The following is a 25,184-nucleotide window of genomic DNA, read 5'->3' as shown; positions in this document are numbered from 1 at the left end:
ATATTAATCAAACTGTCAAAAATTAAACACAAATAAATCATATTAAAAGCAGCAAGGGAAAAACAACAAATAACATACAAGGGAATCCCCATCAGGTTAACAGCTGATCTCTCAGCAGAAACTCTACAAGCCAGAAGGGAATGGCAGGACATAATTAAAGTGATGAAGGAGAAAAACCTGCAACAAAGGCTACTCTACCCAGCAAGGATCTCATTCAGATTTGATGGAGAAATTAAAACCTTTACAGACAAGCAAAAGCTGAGAGAGTTCAGCACCACCAAACCAGCTTTACAACAAATGCTAAAGGAACTTCTCTAGGCAAGAAACACAATAGAAGGAAAATACCTACAATAACAAACCCAAAACAATTAAGGAAATGGGAATAGGAACATACATATCAATAATTACCTTAAATGTAAATGGACTAAATGTTCCCACCAAAAGACACAGATTGGCTGAATGGATACAAAAACAAAACCCATATATATGCTGTCTACAAGAGACCCACTTCAGACCTAGAGACACATACAGATTGAAAGTAAGGGGATGGAAAAAGATATTCCATGCAAATGGAAATCAAAAGAAAGCTGGAGTAGCAATTCTTATATCAGACAAAATAGACTTTAAAATAAAGACTATTAGAAGAGACAAAGAAGGACACTACATAATGATAAAGGGATCGATCCAAGAAGAAGATATAACAATTGTAAATATTTATGCACCCAACATAGGAGCACCTCAATACATAAGGCAAATACTAACAGCCATAAAAGGGGAAATCAACAGTAACACACTCATAGTAGGGGACTTTAACACCCCATTTTCACCAATCGACAGATCATCCAAAATGAAAATAAATAAGGAAACACAAGCTTTAAATGATACATTAAACAAGATGGACTTAATTGATATTTATAGGACATTCCATCCAAAAACAACAGAATACACATTTTTCTCAAGTGCTCATGGAACATTCTCCAGGATAGATCATATCTTGGGTCACAAATCAAGCCTTGGTAAATTTAAGAAAATTGAAATTATATCAAGTATCTTTTCTGACCACAATGCTATGAGACTAGACATCAATTACAGGAAAAGATCTGTAAAAAATACAAACACATGGAGGCTAAACAATACACTACTCAATGACGCAGTGATCACTGAAGAAATCAAAGAGGAAATAAAAAAATACCTAGAAACAAATGACAATGGAGACACGACGACCCAAAACCTATGGGACACAGCAAAAGCAGTTCTAAGGGGGAAGTTTATAGCAATACAATCCCACCTTAAGAAACAGGAAACATTTCGAGTAAACAACCTGACCCTGCACCTAAAACAATTAGAGAAAGAAGAACAAAAACCCCCCAAAGTTAGCAGAAGGAAAGAAATCATAAAGATCAGATCAGAAATAAATGAAAAAGAAATGAAGGAAACGATAGCAAAGATCAATAAAACTAAAAGCTGGTTCTTTGAGAAGATAAACAAAATTGATAAACCATTAGCCAGACTCATCAAGAAAAAAAGGGAGAAGACTCAAAGCAATAGAATTAGAAATGAAAAAGGAGAAGTAACAACTGACACTGCAGAAATACAAAAGATCATGAGAGATTACTACAAGCAACTCTATGCCAATAAAATGGACAACCTGGAAGAAATGGACAAATTCTTACAAATGCACAACCTGCCAAGACTGAATCAGGAAGAAATAGAAAATATGAACAGACCAATCACAAGCACTGAAATTGAAGCTGTGATTAAAAATCTTCTAACAATGGGCTTCCCTGGTGGCGCAGTGGTTGAGAGTCCGCCTGCCGATGCAGGGGACACGGGTTCATGCCCCGGTCTGGGAAGATCCCGCATGCCGCGGAGCAGCTGGGCCCGTGAGCCATGGCCGCTGAGCCTGTGCATCCGGAGCCTGTGCTCCTCAATGGGAGAGGCCACAACAGTGAGAGGCCCACATACCGCAGAAAAAAAAAAAGAATCTTCTAACAAATAAAAGCCCAGGACCAGATGGCTTCACAGGCGAATTCTATCAAACATTTAGAGAAGAGCTAACACCTATCCTTCTCAAACTCTTCCAAAATATAGCAGATGGAGGAGCACTCCCAAACTCATTCTATGAGGCCACCATCACCTTGATACCAAAACCAGGCAAGGATGTCACAAAGAAAGAAAACTACAGGCCAATATCACTGATGAACATAGATGCAAAAATCCTCAACAAAATACTAGCAAACAGAATCCAACAGCACATTAAAAGGATCATACACCATGATCAAGTGGGGTTTATTCCAGGAATGCAAGGATTCTTCAATATACACAAATCAATCAATGTGATGCACCATATTAACAAATTGAAGAAGAAAAACCATATGATCATCTCAATAGATGCAGAAAAAGCTTTTGACAAAATTCAACACCCATTTATGATAAAAACCCTGCAGGAAGTAGGCATAGAGGGAACTTTCCTCAACATAATAAAGGCCATATATGACAAACCCACAGCAAACATCGTCCTCAGTGGTGAAAAACGGAAACCATTTCCACTAAGATCAGGAACAAGACAAGGCTGCCCACTCTCACCACTCTTATTCAACTTAGTTTTGGAAGTTTTAGCCACAGCAATCAGAGAAGAAAAGGAAATAAAAGGAATCCAAATTGGAAAAGAAGAAGTAAAACTGTCACTGTTTGCAGATGACATGATACTATACATAGAGAATCCTAAAGATGCTACCAGAAAACTACTAGAGCTAATCAATGAATTTGGTAAAGTAGCAGGATACAAAATTAATGCACAGAAATCTCTGGCATTCCTGTACACTAATGATGAAAAATCTGAAAGTGAAATCAAGAAAACACTCCCATTTACCATTGCAACAAAAAGAATAAAATATCTAGGAATAAACCTACCTAAGGAAACAAAAGACCTGTATGCAGAAAATTATAAGGCACTGATGAAAGAAATTAAAGATGATACAAATAGATGGAGAGATATACCATGTTCTTGGATTAGAAGAATCAACATTGTGAAAATGACTCTACTACCCAAAGCAATCTACAGATTCAATGCAATCCCTATCAAACTACCACTGGCATTTTTCACAGAACTAGAACAAAAAATTTCAAAATTTGTTTGGAAAAACAAAAGACCCCAAATAGCCAAAGCAATCTTGAGAATGAAACACGGAGCTGGAGGAATCAGGCTCCCTGACTTCAGACTATACTACAAAGCTACAGTAATCAAGACAGTGTGGTACTGGCACAGAAACAGAAAGATAGATCAATGGAACAGGATAGAAAGCCCAGAGATAAACCCACGCACATATGGTCAACTTATCTTTGATAAAGGAGGCAGGAATGTACAGTGGAGAAAGGACAGCCTCTTCAATAAGTGGTGCTGGGAAAACTGGACAGGAACATGTAAAAGTATGAAATTAGATCATTCCCTAACACCATACACAAAAATAAGCTCAAAATGGATTAAAGACCTAAATGTAAGGCCAGAAACTATCAAACTCTTAGAGGAAAACATAGGCAGAACACTCTCTGATATAAATCACAGCAAGATCCTTTTGGACCCACCTCCTAGAGAAATGGAAATAAAAACAAAGATAAACAAATGGGACCTAATGAAACTTCAAAGCTTTTGCACAGCAAAGGAAACCATAAACAAGACCAAAAGACAACCCTCAGAATGGGAGAAAATATTTGCAAATGAAGCAACTGACAAAGGTTTAATCTCCAAAATTTATAAGCAGCTCATGCAGCTCAATAGCAAAAAAACAAACAATCCAATCCAAAAATGGGCAGAAGACTTAAATAGGCATTTCTCCAAAGAAGATATACAGACTGCCAACAAACACATGAAAGAATGCTCAACATCATTAATCATTAGAGAAATGCAAATCAAAACTACAATGAGATATCATCTCACACCAGTCAGAATGGCCATCATCAAGAAATCTAGAAACAATAAATGCTGGAGAGGGTGTGGAGAAAAGGGAACACTCTTGCACTGCTGGTGGGAATGTGAATTGGTACAGCCACTATGGAGAACAGTATGGAGGTTCCTTAAAAAACTAAAAATAGAAATACTATATAATCCAGCAATCCCACTACTAGGCATATACCCTGAGAAAACCATAATTCAAAAAGAGACATGTACCAAAATGTTCATTGCAGCTCTATTCACAATAGCCCGGAGATGGAAACAACCTATGTGTCCATCATTGGATGAATGGATAAAGAAGATGTGGCACATATATACAATGGAATATTACTCAGCCATAAAAAGAAACGAAACTGAGCTATTTGTAATGAGATGGGTAGACCTAGAGTCTGTCATACGGAGTGAAGTAACTCAGAAAGAGAAAGACAAATACCATATGCTAACACATATATATGGAATTTCAGAAAAAAAAATGTCATGAAGAACCTAGGGGTAAACAGGAATAAAGACACAGACCTACTTGAGAATGGACTTGAGGATATGGGGAGGGGGAAGGGTAAGCTGTGACAAAGCGAAAGAGAGGCATGGACATATATACAGTACCAAACGTAAGGTAGATAGATAGTGGGAAGCAGCTGCATAGCACAGGGAGATCAGGTCGGTGCTTTGTGACCGCCTGGAGGGGTGGGATAGGGAGGGTGGGAGGGAGGGAGATGCAAGAGGGAAGGGATGGGGGAACAGATGTATATGTATGACTGATTCACTTTGTTATAAAGCAGAAACTAATAAAAAAAAATTTCTAAAAAAAATAAAATAAATAAAATAAAATAAATAAATAAATAAAATAAAAAATGTGCCCATGAAAGAATTATTTCAAGGTATATTTTAGAATAGAACCCCCCCCCACCAAAAATAGATTTCAGCATCCTACACCAATTAAAACCTTATTATTAATACTAAGAATCTGCAAGTGGTCCCAGGGCGGTTTCCCCAAATGCAGCATCCCTAATTTCTGCTCCCACCCTTAAGTTTCGCAGATAGGACAGTATGAGAACTGAGCTACTTCAGCCAAAGGCTCCCCCAACTGCTGCCTGTGGATCACAGAGCCCTTATATGGCTGAGGATTCCGTTTTGAAAGGGAGAGATTACAGGCTTAGTGTGTGGTGCTACCAGCAATGACTTTTGCAGTAGAGGTCTCGGGACAGGGAAATCTTAGGGCAAAACTAATTTGGGACAAAGGTATTTCTTTTTTTTTCTTTCTTGCCCTAAAAACTATCAATAAGGAGAGAGTTAAAATCTAAAATATTATACAATTGAAAATACAAATCATATAGCTATGTCCAAAATGCAATTTTAAAATGACCAAAAATATTTAAGTCACTGTATTTCATTTTATACTTTGTAATTGCATTTTGACATTAACTTAATTAATATAAAAATAGAGAACTTATTAGAGGACTTTGAAGGTATTATCTTATAGCTTTATATTTTGTACTTAAATAATAATAATTTTAGTATGTACCTTGCAGATACAATTTCTTCATAATCAGCCACAATATCTGATAAGTTAAATTTGCTAACTTTGGCAATTCTTTTCATTATCAACCTTCTCATCTACAAAAAAATTTTTAGAATTTAAAGAAATGCACAGTTTATATTTTAAGATTAAGTATATACAATGCTACTGGTGTCACTATTTTTTACTCTTAATTTTTTCAAGCAATGAATGGAAAGGGGAATTAGGTAAGTGAAAGTATGGTTCTGTTTGCTACCATTATTAAAATCATTCCTAACGCTCTCATTAATGTCCCTCTCATCTCTTTTTCCACCTAACTCACAGTATACATGGACAGAGCTAATCTTCACCAAAGGAGATGATTATCCTGTGAATGTGTTTCTACAACAGTCACTTGTACACACACAAATCTTGATCCACAAGGAAATGTGGTCACATTTCTGTATTTCCTTTGAGTCCATCCTATTCTGACCTTAAGCTCTCTTTCTGTCAGCTTGGTAAGATATTTAGTGCTTGAACAGAGCCATTCCCCTAAGCCCTTGCTACTTGCAGAACCCACAGACCTTGGTTCCTCCAAGGACTCTGCAATTCTTCTTTTTAGTCTAAGGAAATCCCTCCCTTTCTCCTCTAACCTCATGCTTCACAACAGGTTTAGACTTTTAGAAATGAAACCAGGAAGAAGTGTGTCTGGAGGCAATTTTCTGCTTTCTGTCCTGCCACAAATCATCCCAAAGATAATGTAACCTAGAGCCTAATGATCTGCTTAAATTCGACAGGAAAATGGGGTGATAGGAGAATGGGAAATTATAATTCCTAAGAATTACCCTGCCATGTGGGGAACAAATTGTTTCCTTTGAAGGTGAACCACACCCCTCCTCCCTCTGACCCCATCATTGTGCTTGAGCCTTCTCACTTGTGCTTTCTCTCTCTGTCTTTCTCTCTTTCTCTCTCCCTCTCCCTTGCTCCCTTGCTATCACACAGACTGAGCTCCTTGCTGTTCCCCCCATAGGCCACGCATATTCCTTCCTCACAGTTTTCACATGTGGTTCCATCAGCCTGGAATGCTCTTCTCCCAAAAAACCTCCATGGCTAGATCCTTGAGTTCACTTCAGGTCTTTTGCTGAAGCGTTAGCTTCTCTTTCCTTGATCTAAGGAAGGCTTTCCCTTATCTAAAATCACACCTGACCCCCCCACCCCCATACACACTCCTGTCCTCTCTTCCTACTTCACTTGTCATAGTGCATATCACTTTCTAACATACTAACGTTCTGTTCATTATCTGACTTCCTCCACCAGAACGACCTCCTCTAGGAGGCCAGGGATTTTAGTCTATTTTGTTTACTGCTGTAATTCCAGTGTCTAGTATAATGACTGATTCATAGCAGGTGCCCAATAAGTATTTATTGAGTAAATTAATGAAAGGGATAGGTTGAGAAGAAGCACTGGCCTCTTAGATGCAAATATTTCAGCAAAACTTTATCTAGCAATCCTTGAGACTGCTGGGACTTTACTGCTCCAATCCCGGCCTCAGCGACCACTGACCCCAGTAACACAGCAGGAAGTGTAATGCATATAACTCACAGTCCCTCCCACAGCAGGATTTAAACACGATGGCCCTATTAGGCCTCCAGTGTCAAAGCAGGATTCCAGTACCTGTAATTAAAATAATTATCCCTTGAACTTGTAGTTTTTTGGGGGGTTTTTTTGCGGTATGCGGGCCTCTCACTGTTGTGGCTTCTCCGGTTGCGGAGCACAGGCTCCGGACGCGCAGGCTCAGCGACCATGGCTCACGGGCCCAGCCACTCCGCGGCATGGGGGATCTTCCCGGACCGGGGCACGAACCCGTGTCCCCTGCATTGGCAGGCGGACTCGCAACCACTGCGCCACCAGGGAAGCCCCTGTAGTTTTAAACTATCCTGAGATAGCAAAGAAGTCTTCACAAGGAGGTGAAACCCAATCACACAATGTTCTTAAAACTCCTTCCCAGGATTCCTATATGAAAGTCAAGAATCCTCAGACACTTGCTCTCTTACCACCTTCCTGATCTTTTGCTGCCCTCCCTTCTGGGCTTCCTCATACACCAAAAAAAGAGAAGGCATAAGGATATGTATTCTCTTTTCTTATGAGTAAGAACACCTCTTTATTTCCTAAGACATAAATATCATTATTAAATCACATCTCAACTTAAAAAAATATATATGGAGCTAATGAAGAAGGTGTAGGAGGGGCAAGAGTGAGTGGAAAACGTCTGCCAGCGATAAAGAGGAGGTGCTCTTTCAGGCTACAATAGCTATAGTGGTCTGCATTTCCACCACACTTCCATAGGAACAGAGTACAAACTAGCATAGCCCTTGAGGTTCTATCTTATTTGCCCCTTACTTCAGAAGTAAAGCAAGGCAGGCATTATTATTGTCTGGTTTTTTTTGTTGTTGTTGTTTTTTGCGGTACGCGGGCCTCTCACTGTTGTGGCCTCTCCCGTTGCGGAGCACAGGCTCGGGACGCGCAGGCTCAGCGGCCATGGCTCACGGGCCCAGCCGCTCCGCGGCATGTGGGATCTTCCCGCACCGGGGCACGAACCCGTGTCCCCTGTATCGGCAGGCGGACTCTCAACCACTGCACCACCAGGGAAGCCCTATTGTCTGTTTTTATAGAACAATAAAGCAGGACTCAGTGCATAGATTACCCGCCCAAAGACAAACAGGATGGTCAGAACAGGTCTTCACACACCTGCCTAGGGATCTTCTAGTCACATAAGGTTGCTTCTCTCCTGTCTCCACAAGGGATTTGTATGTATCTCTTAGATCTTTCCATGGCTCTCTGCTTCTTTTCAAGTTACCCTAAAAGGTTGCTCTGGTGCCCAATAGCAAAGGTTATAGATTCTACTCTTGCAGAAGTCTTAGAAACTTCCTCAGCCTTCAATTTTATCCCTTACTTCATTAATTGCTCAAACATTTCTCGACATTTTCTGAGTGAAGAGCACTGTGCTGGGCATTATGGATCTATATATATATATAGTTGCTGGAGCGATGAGGGGTCAGTAGAAAGAAATCAGGAGGGAAATTCAGTGAGGGATTCCACCTCAAACCTGGTTTAGGCTTTGTTAGGGTGTTCTGTCTCCTAGTAGCTCCTCCAACCCTTTGTCCCGTGAACTGCTCTGGTGTATGGCATTATGAGTTATTAATAAAACTAGGGATTCTGGCAAAATGCTGGCGTGCTTCCCAAAGTGAACTTTTAGGGTCAAAAAGAGATGGGAAGTCTTTAACGTTCATTTGTAAATGAAAACAGTTGGGATATGCTTTAATAATGCGTTTGCTGTCAATTGAAGTAACTGCTGCATCAACAATGTACATCAACAGTGTACATTTACAGATGGTCAGTAACTAACTCTGAAAAGGAAGTCTGAATAGAGCAGAAAACCCCTCAGTGATCAGAAAGAGGTGATGAGTAAGCAAGTCTGTCCATCTGACTCTCTGGGAAGAGTATAGTACTGTGCATCCAGCAGACCAGTTTTCACAAAAGTAAATTCAAACATATTGATAAAACTATTTTGTTGTTGTTACCTTTTTCAGAAAATTGGCAGAATTAATCCTTTGTACGGTAATAGGATTCATATCTGAAATGGACATATCCTTCTCTATCTGACTTTCATATTCCTATAAACAGAGAATTAAATTAGTTTCACTTATTGAATGTAACAGAGTTTAGATATGATACACTGCAATAAAATATTAACTACTCATTTCAGTTCATGTGTAGGAGATATTGGCAACACTCTGGAACTGAGAGGAGAGAAAACTTCTTTTAGATTCTCCCAATGAGAATTAGCTAAGAACACATATTTTGTTTGCTTCTAGGAGGAGGTCCATTCATCTTTTAAAACTGAGTAATGATTGAGAAAAAATTTGCGATTGAGAAAATTATAAGAAAATGTAGGGCTTCCCTGGTGGCGCAGTGGTTGAGAGTCTGCCTGCCAATGCAGGGGACACGGGTTCGTGCCCCGGTCTGGGAAGATCCCACATGCCGCGGACCGGCTGGGCCCATGAGCCATGGCCACTGAGCCTGCACGTCCGGAGCCTGTGCTCCACAACGGGAGAGGCCACAACAGTGAGAGGCCCACATACCGCAAAAAAAAAAAAAAAAAAGAAAATGTAAAGACGATTGAGAACTATTCTTCATGCATGCATATACCTGGTAATCACTAGAAACAAAAGAAATGGAAAGTGGTAGAGTATAAGGGTCAAGAGAGTGGGCTTTGGAGGCCATAGTCCTGGATTCAAGTTGGCCCTGCCATTTACTAACTTTGTGGTTTGGGAAAAAGACAATTAACTACTGCAGACCTCAGTTTCCTCTTTTGTAATAATTATAATATTACTGTTATTAATATGTCACAGGATTGCTGTGAGATTTAACTGAAACAATATCTATAAAGTGCATGGCATACAGTAAGTAGTCAAAATATGCTGACCATAATCAATAACTTTAATTTAACATCCAGCAGTTGGTATAAGATTATTTGTCAGGATGCTTCATCTATATAATTTAGAATAAATTGCATCTGTTATATCTGCATTTGTGGGATACTTTCCTAACTGCACACTGAAATCATTTTACATTATAGAGAGCATTAAAGATGACACAAAAATTATGAAGTATCTCTTATCTTAAGTAGATAAATTATCTGAAAGTAATTTATTTGTTTTTCTAATTATCCACAAGAAATCTTGAAATTAATCCTGTTGACAAGTAACAACTTTTTACCTAGGGATATATTATATTACTATTTCATATCACTTTATTTATTTTAAAAGTACTAATTTATAGGAGTTACTTAAATACTCTGGATATTAATTTTATTAATATATAATTTGCAAATATCTTTTCCTAATCTGTGGGATTTAAACTTTAATATTATCAAGTTTATTAATCTATTTCTTTATAATTTATACTTTTTGTGTTTTGTTTAAGAAATACTTTCCTGCCCAAGATTAAGATATACATTTAAAGTTTTGCATTTCATGTGTATTCTTCATTACACATGGTATTTATTTCTTTTGTGAGGTCTGAATCTAATTTTACACCATTCAAAAATGTTTTATAATTCTCTCCATTAAGTTTTTGTACATGTTTTGTTCAATATATTCCTATGAATCTAAGAGTTTTTATTGCTACTGTAGGGTGTATCTTTGTTAAGTTACATTTTTAGTGGGTTTTTGTTGGTGTATAGAATGCTATTTATTTTTTGTTTTTAATTTTTCCTCAAGTTTTTCAAACATACAGAAAATTAGAAAGAATGTTAAAATCTATGCACCTACACTTTAGATTAAGTAATTAATATTTTGCCATGTTTGCTTAATCTGTTTCTTTTGTTTTCTTTTTTTTGGCTAAATATCTCAAAGTATAAATTACAGACACCATGACACTTCATTCTTAAATAAATACTTCAGCATGAATCTCCAAAAACTAAGGACACAACCACAGTGCCATAATCACAGACAACAAAACTAACAATTTTCCAATATATCTATTATTCAATTATCAATATTACATAATAGTCCAATATCCAAATTTCACCAATTGCTGTTTTTTCACCATATATATATTGTATATCTCCATATATATGTAATATATATATTCTCTTCAGATTTTTTCCCATTATAGCTTATTACAAGATATGGATAAAGTTCACTGTGCTATAGAGTATGACCTTGTTGTTTATTTATTCTATATATAGTAGTTTGTATCTGCTAATCCCAAACTCCTAATTTATCCCTCCCCCACCCCCTTTCCCCTTTGGTAATCATAAATTTGTTTTCTATGTCTATGAGTCTGTTTCTGTTTGTAAATAAGTTCATTTGTATCATTTTTTTACATTCCACATATAAGTGGTATCATATGATATTTTTTTCTTTCATCTTATTTTATTGAGAACAAGATTTACATGAGAGAGCCAAATGCTGGCTTTACAAAATTCTAGAAAATTGCTACTGATTCCAACCTGGAAATTCCTAGCAAACCTAATACCGTCAAGGGATGTATGTGTATGAGCACATAATTGCACAGCTCTCTTTTTAAGACTTTGTAATGCATTTCCTAAATTGAAGGTGATATCATATGGTATTTGTCTTTCTCTTTCTGACTTACTTCACTTAGTATAATAATCTCTAGGTCCATCCATGTTGCTGTAAATGGCATTATTTCATTCTTTTTATGGCTGAGTAATATTCCATTATATACATATACCACATCTTCTTTATCCATTCATCTGTCAATGGACACTGAAGCTGCTTCCATGTCTTGGCTATTTTAGATGGTGCTGCTATGAACATTGGGGTACATGTATCTTTTCGAATTAGAGTTTTTCTCTGGATGTATGCCCAGGAGTGAGATTGCTGGATCACATGGTAACTCTATTTTTAGTTTTTAAAGAACCTCCATACTGTTCTCCATAGTGACTACACAAATTTACATTCCCACCAACAGTGTAGGAGGGTTCCCTTTTCTCCACACCCTCTCCAGCATTAATTTAATTTGTAGACTTTTTGATGATGCCCATTCTGACTAGTGTGAGGAGGTGCCTCACTGTAGTTCTGATTTGCATTTTTCCAATAATTAGCAATATTGAGCATCTTTTCATGTGCCTGTTGGCCATCTGTATGTCTTTGAAGAAATGTCTATTTAGGTCTAAAAATGATGACTTTTTAAAGAGATCAAAATGCAACAGAGAGAAACAGTTGTACTTGTTAGCCAGTTGGCCCACATTCCAAATTTGTCTGATTGTTTCTTTGTGGTGTCATTTAACTTGTTCCTTTATTCCTCATCTTTCTTGTAAACAAATTAGAGGAAGAGGAGGAGGAGGAGGGGAGGAGGGGGGAGGAGGAATCGGGGAGGAGGATGAGGGGGAGGGGGGAGTAAAAGGGAGGGAGGAGGAGGAAGGGGACAGGCTGAAGATGTCTCCGGACATGTGGGATCTTAGCTCCCTGACCAGGGATGGAACCCGCACCCCCTGCATTGGAAGGCGAAATCTTAACCACTGGACCACCAAGGAAGTCCCTTGGGCATTTAAAAGGAGCATATTTTTTCCTTCCTTAAGTCTGTTAATGTGGTAAATTATATTAATAGATTCCTTAATTAGATTAGTTTAGCTCTGTTATCTGGAAATAAACCCTACTAGATTATGGTGTATAATTATATATTTATACATAATATATTGCTTTTTGATTTGATAAAATTTTATTAGTAATTTCACATCTATGCTCATAAGTGCAATTGACCTAAAATGATCATGTTTTGCTTTCTTTGTCCAATTTTGGCATGAAGGTCATCAACCTCAGAAAATGAGTTGGGTTGCTTTCCCTCTTTTTGTGTTCTCTCAATAGTTTGTATAAGATAAGGAAAGTTAGCAAAGCCCCTAGTTTCAGAAGCAGAAATTCTTCCTTTTTTATGATGTTATATCCTCAATTATGCTGATCATTGTGCTTTGCCCATAGTAGTTTATGGAACTGTAGAATTCAATTCAATCATTGAGAGAAACAGGAGGAAACTGAATAACTTTTCAGCCATTCTAAGCCAAGGTCTTCCCACTGCAGTTTACTAACTGAAATTCCTAAGGTCTCAAAACAGAGGAATCACAATTAAAAGTTGAGCAATGCTTTCCAAAGCCAAATATCAATTGGTCTGTTTGTGAATACATATTATTTCTACTCACCCATGTTTGTGAAAATAATGAATAATCTATGACTATAATAGTCATATGTGCTAACTGGTGGTGCCATGATATTAGCATTGAAAAATCATTAATTTGCATTTCCTCTTTCACCTCTGAGCCACACCAAAAGAGATTCTCAGACAATCCACTTGGTTCAGCCATGAGTGTCTTCCCACTATTACTTGAGTTTTAAATGTAATGAGTCCTGTATAGTTTTGTTTGTGTCTCCTCTATATTAGGGTATAACAGCTAAAGGATGGCTGAGTGGCAACAACAAGAAAAAAACATAAACCTTTTTATAAGTAACTTTTACTATTTTTAATATTAAGTGGCTTGCTGCTATTTCCCTTCAGTCCAGAATCAAATGAAAACAAATATCAAAAAGTTTATCCATTTTTTATCAATTGATAATAATTCACCAGAGTTAATAAACTTGTTATAACCAATTTTAGTATAAGGCATTCACTCTTTCTGACTTATAAGATGTATAAACCTCAATATCCTTCATCAGCATCTGCTATCTTTAAGTTGGCTGACATCACCCTACAGTGGTAATTCTACTACACAGGCATTTTCTTCAGAGATGGAACACTGGTTTCTTTCTTCTTGAACCATCTCTTTGCAAGCACGAGTGTTAGGATTAGTACAATTGTTTTTTTCTACAGGAATTAGCTCTTATAATTCCATTCTTTTAAGCCTAGTGGAGTGCTGGTAAATGTTTAACAGCCAGTTTTCTGGGAGTGGGAGGGGAAGCCCCAATTTGCAGCATTTGCTGATTTATGGTGTAGACATTCTCCCAGCAATACATTTAAAGCAACCAACATGAAATCACTGAAGGTGGAGCAGGGAAGAGATGAACACAACAGGCTCTTAACAGCTGGTGCCAGCAGGCTCCAGCACGCCATCACTACACAGCATAAGACGAACTTTTCTTTCTTTCTTTTTTCCCCACATTTTAAAGTTTCTGAAATTGAGATGTGCTTTACAATCAAGTATGTTTAATGTGGTAGTGTTTCTCTCCCTTATCCCCCAAAGTTGCTATTAAATTGGTGATACATTTTACAATAAAAACCACAATATTTACGTAAATTTATAATACACTTAAAGGAGTCTGGCTGTGAAATAAGTTGTTGGGACAACTAAGTTGCAAAGTTAAGCTAAGGACTTTCTGAAATTTGGGAAAGCTATACGTCTTTAATGCCTAAAGAAAAGGGGATCCCAAAAAAATCAAGAAAGAAAAATTCCCATGAAACAAGCTCGACTTAATTGTGAAAGAGAAAGTATTATCAACATGGACATGACTGTTGCCTATCCATGTCCAACATGTTGCCTAATATGTCCAACAAAACATATTGTTTCAAACAACTGAATATAACAACAACAAAAAAGAGACTCACAGATATAAAGAACAAACTAGCGGTTACAAGTGGGGAGAGGGAAGTGGGGAAGGGCAATATAGGGGTAGAAGATTAAGAGGTACAAACCATCATCTATAAAATAAGCTACAAGGATATGTTGTACAACACAGGGGATATAGCCAATATTTTATAAGTAACTATAAATGGAGTATAACCTTTAAAAGTTGTGAATCACTATATTGTACACCTGTAAAACTTATATAAATATTGTTCATCAACAATACTTCAATTAAAAAAAATTTAAGAGGGGAAAATTGTTGTCTACAGATTATCAGTTTAAAAAAAATTAAGATAGATTTAAAGCAGCAAAACATTAACTTATCATAGAATAAACTACATTCAAATAGAAACCAAGTACCTGGAAGAGTAAATCTGGAATCTCTCTGTCATACAGGGGCATTTGCGGCAGAAGGAAAACATCTAATTGACCTGCATTTCTAAGTTGCAATAGCTGGAAACGTTTACTCTTTTTCATTTCCTCTTCAGAAACAAAGTTAAATTCATTTTGCAACTGTTTGAGACGAAAATACTTTGGAATATCCTGTTCTTTATGTTTCATGTACTATAAAACACCAATAATGTAAAGTCTTTACTTAAAATATTAATTTTTTAAAATTCAAGAATTATTTCAAAACAGTTTTTCCCCCTAACTGTGAGATATGAGAGTTGCAACAGAAATAGGAAATGGAGCAACTGAATCTGTACAGAAAATCTGAAAAAAAAAAAAAAAAAAGCAGAATCCGGCCTATGCAGTTTCTCAGCCTTTTCCTGGTCATGATTTATACAGAAAATGAAAACATGTGTACTGCACAGCGGGTTAAAAGATGAGAGTTTTTTTGTCTGGTTGCCCTATGAGTCGACAGAGGATCAATATTTCTATACACATGTAATCAATTCAGCACATCAGTTGAGAAGCTCTAATCTGAAGAAACTTAATTGCAATAATCTATGCATGCACTGCTTTATTCAATAAATGTAAATGTGAGTACATGGTACATGCAAGGAAAAGTGCTAGCTGCCATAAGAGAGACAAGGATTTACTAGCTGTAGTTCCACAAGGAAAGATAAAGCACATAGACGAATAACTAAGGTAAAAGGCAGAATGGTATTAGAGCCATAAGAGTTTATAAAAAGAAAAAAAGTTAACAGGAGGGCAAGGGAAGAAAAGCCCGTATATAACTGAGGTTGCCAAGGAAGGATTTACCAGACTTGCAGGGTGGGTAAGACAGCTGCTATAGGTGCCCTTCTAAAGAGAGGGAATGACATGAATAAAGGTATGAAGAAAGCCTGTTTGGAGCACACAGAGCAGTTCAGTTGGCTGTAAGGAGGAGTAGCAGAAGTGAATAGATAATAGAGTCTTTGAGGGAAGGAGTGTGTCTATAAATCATCTTTAAAATCCTCAGCATTTAATAATATGGCTGGCATTCAGTAGATGTACAATAGATGTCAGCCTGGATGCAAGATGCACCAAGCAAGGGCTGCTAAATAGTGGCAGAATACCAATCATCAGGCCTAAAGTAGTAATTATTTCAGTTGCTGAATTTCTAACTGCCTTACAATACTATAAACTGGCTGAAAACTCTATCTGTCCTCAGATTTACTTTTAATGCCTCCTAATGCCTAGAAAAATACACTGCAAACTGTGGAGGAGTATGAGAGTGTAGAGCTTAAGAAATAAAATATATTTACAGTACAGATATTTGCTATAACTTACCATAACAAATTCCATTAAATCAGAATATTCTGGATTATTTGGGTCAATTCTGACCTCATTTGCCCATTCAAAAAGCTTCTGTGCATTAATAAGCCATGGAATTCCAGGAACACCTCTTGCATCTACATTCCTTAACACACTAACATAAAGAAAAATATTTTGTGAATTTGTATATAATATGCAGGTGATAAATCTGTTACATGGGGTAAAACCTACCCATTCCAGGTATTTAAAGATAAAGCTTATCCTGTGTTTAAGGATAAAATAGAAGGTTTAGATGTGATATCTTTCCTGGTTCTTCTCACTTTCTAACTGTATCATAGCTTTTTTTTTTTTTAAACATCTTTTTTGGAGTATAATTGCTTTACAATGATGTGTTAGTTTCTGCTTTATAACAAAGTGAATCAGTTATACATATACATATGTTCCCATATCTCTTCCCTCGTGCATCTCCCTCCCTCCCACCCTCCCTATCCCACCCCTCTAGGTGGTCACAAACCACCCAGCTGTGTATCATAGCTTTTTTTTTTCTTGTGGTACGCGGGCCTCTCACTGTTGTGGCCTCTCCCATTGCGGAGCACAGGCTCCGGACGCGCAGGCTCAGCGGCCATGGCTCACGGGCCCAGCCACTCCGCGGCATGTAGGATCTTCCCGGACCGCAGCATGAACCCGTGTCCCCTGCATCGGCAGGCGGACTCTCAACCACTGCGCCACCAGGGAAGCCGTATCATAGCTTTTTGATAAATGTCTACCCCCCCCTTAAGAGACAAGTAAGCTTCTTAAGGGCAAAGTCTGTAAATATTCATCTTTGCTATCTAAAGTCCACAATATAAAAAGAATCTTTAGGCTATATCTTTACAGTTGAAACATAATATAGAGTATGTAATACAATTAACTGAGAAGTATGGGCCAGAAGAATATCTTTGGTCATATGAGGCCATCTTCAGAAGTTAAGAGAGCTATAAAAGATAGGCTAGACTCATAATGCATCCTTAGTGACCTCAACTATAGGCTAAGTGCAGAAGGAATTCAACCCTAAACAGTAAGGGTTTATTTTCAGCCATCAATTATCCCAGTTATTTAATCTCTCTCTTCATAGATAATTTGCTTCATCATGTAGAATTAGAGCAATTTGGACTAGAAGATTTCTAAGATCCTTTCTGAAAAGTACTCAAGAAATATTCCAGTCCATAAACTAGGATTCCAGAAATACGGTTCTGACTCAGATTCAATAATGCCGACCCAAACATGGACATTCATTTTACACTGTCTACTTTCCAACATTTTACACTGTCTACTTTCCATCAGTATCTATTCATATTTTTATGAGAAATCTTTGGAAGCTATTGCTAACAAAGCCAATGCTTGGTATGATAGGATGTTAAGCAAAATTACAAATAGGTAAAGTTTGAGTATTCTTCCTTTCTTTAATTCCTATGTCTGCCCTCATATTTAAACTGTTTTAATGTCTTTGTCATAAGAGATATCTAGGGCCTGACACCCTTAACACCATCATGTAACAAATTTTCCTTCTCATGGGAAGATTCTTAGCCCAGGTCCCCTAGAGAACAAAGGCTGAGGTACAGTTTAAATGTCAATGAATAGATTAGGGAGAGAAACTTAGCCCATTATAGCCTAAAAAAATTAGGTTGTAATTGTATTTCAAGGTAGTCTCCAGATTTCTACCTCAGGGGAAGTAATAAAGACCACAGAACATCTCCTGCCCTTGCTATAATGATTCCCCCAGCTGGCCCTACAGGTGTTTAGCTGTGGGCTATGGCAAAATTCCTTGGTCATCTGCACCCCATCCTTCACAACCAAATGCTAAGCAAGTAATATAATTCAGTGATATTAAGTATACCCACAGTATTGTTCAACCACCATAACTATGTACTTCCAGAATTTTTCATCATTCCAAACAGAAATTCTGTACGATTAAACAATAACTCTCCATTCCTCCCTCCCCTCAGCCCCTGGCTTTGTCTCTATGAATTAAGCAAAAAATTTTAAAGTTAGCAGGGAGAAAAGACAATCTACAAAATACTAATGTTTAGACTGATGGCAGACTTTTAAACAGCTGTGATAAATCCCAGAAGATAATGCAACTATAGCTTCAAATAGGGAAAATAAACATCAGCCTCAAATTTTATGCCCATCTAAACAGTTATTCAAGAAGGAGGAAAATATAAATACATTTTCAGATATACAAAGACTAAACAAGCTTGCTGGCCATGAAAACTGAATCATTAAAGGAGCAACTTTCAGCAAGTAAATCCAGAATGAAAGGTGTGGGAGGTAAGAAATGAGGGCAAACATAAAAGTCAATTCACCACGTCAGAAAATGATTAACTAGTGAGTGTAAGAAAAACTGTTTTATGTTTTAAAAGTGTATTAAACAAAATCTCTAGACAACATGGGATTGGAGAGATGTGCCTAATGTTATACTGAAGCATTCTAAGATCTTCTTTTCGTTCACTTCTTTGTCTCTGGCTCTGTTAGTAGTTGATGAATAAATGAATGAATGAGTGAGAAAAACAGTGAATGAACATACTTTCTTTCTGCTCTCCTTTGGCTCCATGCTCTGACTCTCACAAGTCAATCTTGCCTTTTGGAGCACCCATCCCGTTCCTAGAACCACTGCTCCTCACCAGTCCTTGGGCTCCCACAGCTGTAGAGGAGGGGAGTTCTGTAACTTCCTTCTCTGATCTCAGAGGCCCCAACTGTAAAGTTTTACTTCTAGTTCACTTTAGAAAGGACTCTGAACTTTGAAAACCTCTCCTGCAATTCATGCCCTGTTGAAACCTGTCATCTGTTCCAATCTTGCAGAATTACTCTCAATCTTTTATAAATTTGAGTTCCCAACTAACAGGAACTGTTAAGCGCAGCATCACAGAAGCCATGAGACAAGAGACGTCAAGAAGCAAAACGAGGAGGACAGGCCAATGAATATGTCCAGAAGGTCCCTGGTAGCCTTCAGGAATAACTGAGTTGGGTTAAGGATGAAATGTGTGAATTAAAAGTAGAGGCAATGTATGCAGACCAGTAGACCACCCATATGAGGACTTGGGTGGGAAAAACAACCAGAAAGTGTTTTCAGGGTTCAATCAAATGCTTGGATTTTTCTTTGTTTCAAAGCACAGAAGGCTTCTTGGATACAAAAGACTTATAGCATAGGAAACGGAAAAGTTGAAGAAAAGATAAGAAAAGGATATAAATATGTCAGCAGAATCCTAACGGAGACGAAGGAAAGTTCCAAATTACTTGTATAAAAGCTAGCTTTAGAGTGAGGAGAACAAACATCTGACTCCAAGAAAAAGGCAAAGAATAGTATGATGAGGCAAAGATTAAAAATATCTGCAGTGGGGACTGTGCTAGGGAAATACTAAGAAACACAAGAAAATAATCGTTCAGCATATTAAAAGCTTATTCACTAGTTCCAAAATGAATTACCCTTATTAATTGTCCATTTTTCCCCTAAAACACCCTGCACAGCCTACCTCACTATCAACATCCTGCACCAGGGTTACAATTTATTATGTTTGTTGCAATAAAAGAATTGCACTTGTTATAATCCATGAACCTATGCTGACCCATCATTATCACTCAAAGTCCATGATTTACATTAGGGTTTACTCTTGGTGTCTTACATTATATGGATTTTGGCAAATACATAATGACATGTATCCACAATTATAGTATCATACAGAGTAGTTTCACTGCCCTAAAAATCCTGTGTGCTCTGCCTATTCATCCCTCTCTCTTCCTAACCCCTGGCAACCACTCACATTTTTTACTGTCTCCATAGTTCTGCCTTTCCCATAATGTCATATAGTTGGATATAGCCATGTTTTTTTTTAAAAATATGTGTTTAGATGGAGAGGGGAAATGCTATCTTCTTGTTATCATCATTCACTAATTTTTAAATGATGGGATCTTTTGGTCCTTTATATTTAGCATCTTACTCAAACATAGCACAATAGGTAAGCCAGCATTATCATCATTTTTATAGAATTTTACTTTACTTCTAGTAATCCTGTTTGTGGATGTGGTCTAGCAGTTAATCCCAATTCCTCTAGGGAGTCCTGGGATATAGATGAAATTTCTATGTCCAGCAATTTCTTCCAGCAAATTGATAATGCAAAAAATGATTCTTTCATAATCCAGAATGATTGGGAGATATAAAGGTCCCAGAAGTAAAATCCTTCGGAATCTTGGCCTTTGCCTACAATTTAAGGACTGTGGAACTTCCTCTCTCATCATTCATGTGGCTCTAATCTAAGCATTGAAGAGATACATTCTCTTACATACAAAGATACTTATTGTCTTAGTAGAGTGATTATAAATAAAATCAATAAATATTTTACATATTTATAAATACAAATAAAAAATAAAGCAACATCCAAGTAAACTAAACTGTTCCTACTGTTTCTAGAGTTTTCCCTTTTGTAGGTCTTGTGTGGTGCTTTGCTGAGGATTGGCATTATTTTTCAAGCATAAACATTTATTACCTGCAGTAAGCAGATCTTAATGACTGTGACATAGGTGTCAGAGGAACACCATTTTCATCTAAGGCCCATGATAGAGAATAGCTTAGTTTTCCTGAAGTCAAAAGACAAAGTTCTTCAGTTCCGTTTCCCTCAAGAAGAAAGGGCACATCTATATATAAAAGGCATTAAAAACAAATGAATATTTGAACACATTACAATTTTTTTCCAGACTTTTACTTGTGGAACCTCAGGAACACAAAGTTTATGTTGACCACAGGCTCTAATCTTAGAGCTCTCCCTCACCTCACATCTAAGATCCCTCAAGGTAGACTGCTTCAAACAGACTACCAAAGAGAGAGGAACATATTTATCTGAACACAGCAGTTTTTAACCCATTCTTTCTGGGAGTGGCTGCCAGCAAGAAAAAAATATTGGCAGCAGAAAAAGAGCTACCGTTTGTCTCCTTTCCTACATTCTTGAGTGTTCCCCCTCTCCTCATCTTCTTTCTGTCTCCAGAGAGCTTAACGATACTCCTTGAAACTTCTGCCAAGTTCCTAGTGCTCCCTAAATTTTTCACTCTTAAGTCTTTTCTCCTGGGTCTCCACAACCCTATTTCCTGCTTCATCTGGACTCTGTCTAAGCAGACTACATTCCTCCCTCATTTTCTGTTCTCCCCTGGTTCCTTTGCCTACTTATTTTCTTCTCTCTCCTCCTTGCTCACTCATTCATACTCCCTTTCTTTTTACCAGCTGGATGCAGCAATTGCAAAAACCCCTAGGAAGGTGAAAGAGAAGGGAGCTGGGGGAGAAGAGAAATGACAGCATTCTGGCAGACATGCTAACTTAAATTTAATTGCAGGAGGAGTAAAATCAATTGAACAACAATAAACAGAAACATCACTTCTTCTTTCCTCTCTCCTTTACCTCTTCCTTTCTCTCTCTTTCTCTTCCTCCCTCCCCTATTCAGTTCAAAGATGAATCAACCTGTCCTGGAGCATCTTTAAGATTTATAAAAGGAGAGGCAGAGGCAGAGCAGCCTACCCATTCAGGAGTGGAGCTCACATTCCAGAGAGCATAGCGCCCTTGTCTCAGATGTCCTAGGGAAAGCAAAGGGGCTAATCCCGAATTTTAGATATCCCAAAGATCTGATTCAAGTCAAAGTTTTAAAAATTAGTTTAATGTCTGGAAGAAGAACTTAATTCACTTTAACCTAATACTGTAAATATAGGATTCTTTATTCATATAAATGACCCAGGGTCATTTAGGATATGGAACTCATGAAGAAAATAGGAGGGAAGAAACATTTTTAATAAACTTACTGCTTCCCACTTCTCCATATGCAGGTATGACCAGCTTATCAGAGCTAAATTCTACATATTCCAAAACAGTTTTGCTTTTTAGCTCTGTGTTTTTAGGTAAGGGTAAATATAGTTTTGCCAATAAGCTTGTCCTTTTACTTATTTCATAAACCTAAATATAAAAGAAATGGTTGATAAATCACTGTAAGTACAAAATAGAAAAAGAACTAAAATAAAGATCATCACTAACATAATTCTTTTAAAAATACTAGAATGTAAAATAGGTATTGCTCTATAGCATTTGATCCACATAATTGTGAGAAAAGTAGATAACCCTATGTGTTTAAAAGTATAATGCCTTTTATGGTTTCAAAGAAAATCAACTGAATAAAAGGATTACAAATACAGTTCTGTGAATATATTACATATAACACAATACCCAAATAACTTACTTTTGTGTAGCAGTTTTAAAATTCTTTATCTCATTTAAACCTGATAAAAATTATAGGAAATAGGTATTATTCTTCCCATTCTGTAAATGAAGAAATTGAGTCTCTATATGAATCTATATTAATTTTTATTAAAAGGGATAGAAACCCAGGTAAAGTGCTTAAGAAAAGGGGAGATTTGTTGGCTCATGAAATCCAAGGACAGTTAAACAAGCTATGGGGCAGGGAAGGGAGGAAAAGTCCCAGAAGGAGTAAGAGAGGTGCTGAGTAGACTGTTCCATAGATGTCCACTGGGTACTAACCCAGGTCTTCTGATTCTGTATGCTGTGCTTTCTACTATAGTTCCATCACTGCCATAACTACAAACCTAAATTTTTTTCAATAGAAAAATCTTATTTTGACTTATACTGTGTTATCAGTGTTTGGGGAAACAGTGACATGTGTTCTAAGAAGAAGGAAATCAAGGGGGGGGTAAATGCCCCGTGAAAGATAAAAAAGAATGTACCAATCAAAAGGATAGTTGATTAACCAAGAAAGCAGGGGAAAAGGAAAGACAAAGAGGCAAATATTTTTCTGGTCATCTAAATACTGTCCCTGTAAGAGTGAATTTAACCCAACACATTGTTCTCTTTGACAAAGGCATCCCTAATAAAGAAAGGTTGTAGGGGTTATAGCTAATGGACTTAAAGGATTTAGGCCTGTGAAAAAATTTTCTTACTGTAAGTTAGTAAATTGGCTAACTAAGAAGAGACAATGAACTGATAAATATATTCAAATATTGAATTGGCATTCTGATTTTACACATCGTCCTTGTAAATTTATTTAGGGTACATAGATGCATTCTCATGGAACTGTTAAATCCAGTTTCTGAGACTGCAGAGCTGGAGGCCAGATCCTAGATGGTAGCAAATGTAAAGGTAGCGAATTCTACCTGGAATCTCCCCAGAGACAGACTTGTCTCCTAATGGAAGCTATCAACACCACTGTGTGGCTGAGATGGAGTGTGAAGAATGAAAATAGGCATTAAAAGTGGAGAAAGTAGAATATTCAAAACTCTAAGTAGGAAATTGCAAGAATGTATGGAAAAAACAAGCAGTTCAGTTTGGCTGAAGTGAAGAAAGAGTAAAGAATAGTAAGAAGAAAATTAGAAATGTAGGTTAGAATCTGTTAATCTAGGGCATATAGATTTATTTAGCAAGTTTTGCACTGCTAATGGTGTGATTTATCCCTAGATAGATTCCTTTCTTTCCCTGCCTCTTGTTTTGTTAAGATCATGTGCTAATTCATGGGATGACGAGGGATTCAAAATACACACTTATCTATTTTGGGAGGGGGCAGATTTTAAATTTCAAGTGGTTGGATTATTATATCACAATTTATTTTAGGTACAATAGTAGGAAAGTGTAGTCAGTATATTTTTTAAATAGCAATTTCAACAGAGGTGCATTTTAAGATGATAGTAACTTGACAGCTCAGATGAACAAAATGAATACAGCTTTTGATCAGCGATAGCACAAAATTATTTTAGGCATTAAAAAATAACTGATTTAGATTTGTAATAATAATCTTCTCCCCACACCTCAAACTCCACCCCACACTCACATACACAAATCTTTTTATTTTTACTTTTATTTATTTTTATTTTTTTGTTGGGGTATAGTGGTTTTACAATGTTGTGTTAGTTTCTACTGTACAGTGAAGTGGAGTTCCCTGTGCTAAACAGCGGGTTCTCATTCGTTAACAAATCTTTATTCCCTCCTAACTTTTCTTTCGGCTCTAGGTGCAAGTTTAACCCTTATATTAACCATCAAGACTTCTTATCTAAACTCCTTTACTGTCTCTAATTTTTCTCCATCATCCTATTTTCTTCTTCTTTTAGTGAAGGGATTCTTAGGGTGGGGTGTTTGGTCAGGAATCAGGGGTCTGCTCTATGTGTGTTCTTTCATCAGATTCTTAAAGGGATCCAAAATTTTTTAAAAAGATGAACAAATATATCAAGAGACTGAAATCACCAAGTCAAGGTTGGGGCAATTTGGAGAAATCATTCAACACTTACAATAGCTATACTACTCATAGTTTAAACAACCCTCTTCCACCTCACTAACAAATGAATAATAATGCTGCACATCTAGGGTTGGCAAGAATTTTAGCAGAATAGAAGTATTTAGAACAATTACAAATCAAATAATTTTGTACTTACAGCTATTAATAAAAGACTATTGATGAATTATAAATATCTTGTCTACCCATATAGATCAGTCATCTCAATATAAAAGAACTTACTTATCACATATAACAGTAACTAACAAGAAATTTAAAATTATATATATCATAAAATAAGATACAAAATTAAATGACAATGGCATACCTCCAAGCAAATTGTTTCAGGCCAATATATTAACTGAATATTGAAAATTTGTTGAAACATGACTTTAAAATCAAACTGTAGGGGAGATACTGAAGTGCAAGAAACTTGTTTATTGTTGTATAATATTTTAATAAAATATTTAAGCTTCTGAATTTTGGCTCTCCTCTTTTGTTCGTGCCTAAAAATTAAATAAACCTTTAATGGACCCTTGAAAAGCAAACCAGATATAAAATATTATTCTTTTCAAAATGTACCTCAACATGATAAAATATGATCAT

At 36.9% G+C, this 25,184-nt stretch overlaps 1 protein-coding gene across 1 annotated transcript in view; it reads right to left on the bottom strand.

Annotated features, from left to right (window-relative positions):
• CC2D2B (coiled-coil and C2 domain containing 2B) overlaps nucleotides 1-25,184 on the bottom strand; it is a gene marked incomplete at both ends in the record, with an annotated part of 109,044 nt that overhangs the window by 50,098 nt on the left and 33,762 nt on the right. The window contains 7 exons of the mRNA XM_079699156.1: nucleotides 5,475-5,566; nucleotides 9,029-9,121; nucleotides 14,950-15,153; nucleotides 16,306-16,444; nucleotides 20,814-20,961; nucleotides 22,111-22,261; nucleotides 24,907-25,084. Of these exons, the coding sequence (XP_079555282.1) occupies nucleotides 5,475-5,566; nucleotides 9,029-9,121; nucleotides 14,950-15,153; nucleotides 16,306-16,444; nucleotides 20,814-20,961; nucleotides 22,111-22,261; nucleotides 24,907-25,084 (1,005 nt within the window). The remainder of the gene's footprint in view (nucleotides 1-5,474; nucleotides 5,567-9,028; nucleotides 9,122-14,949; nucleotides 15,154-16,305; nucleotides 16,445-20,813; nucleotides 20,962-22,110; nucleotides 22,262-24,906; nucleotides 25,085-25,184) is intronic.

The sequence above is a fragment of the Hyperoodon ampullatus genome (assembly GCF_949752795.1).
Source record: "Hyperoodon ampullatus genome assembly, chromosome: 1".
Classification (NCBI taxonomy): Eukaryota; Metazoa; Chordata; class Mammalia; order Artiodactyla; family Ziphiidae; genus Hyperoodon; species Hyperoodon ampullatus.
This window is presented reverse-complemented; position numbering and strand designations above follow the sequence as displayed.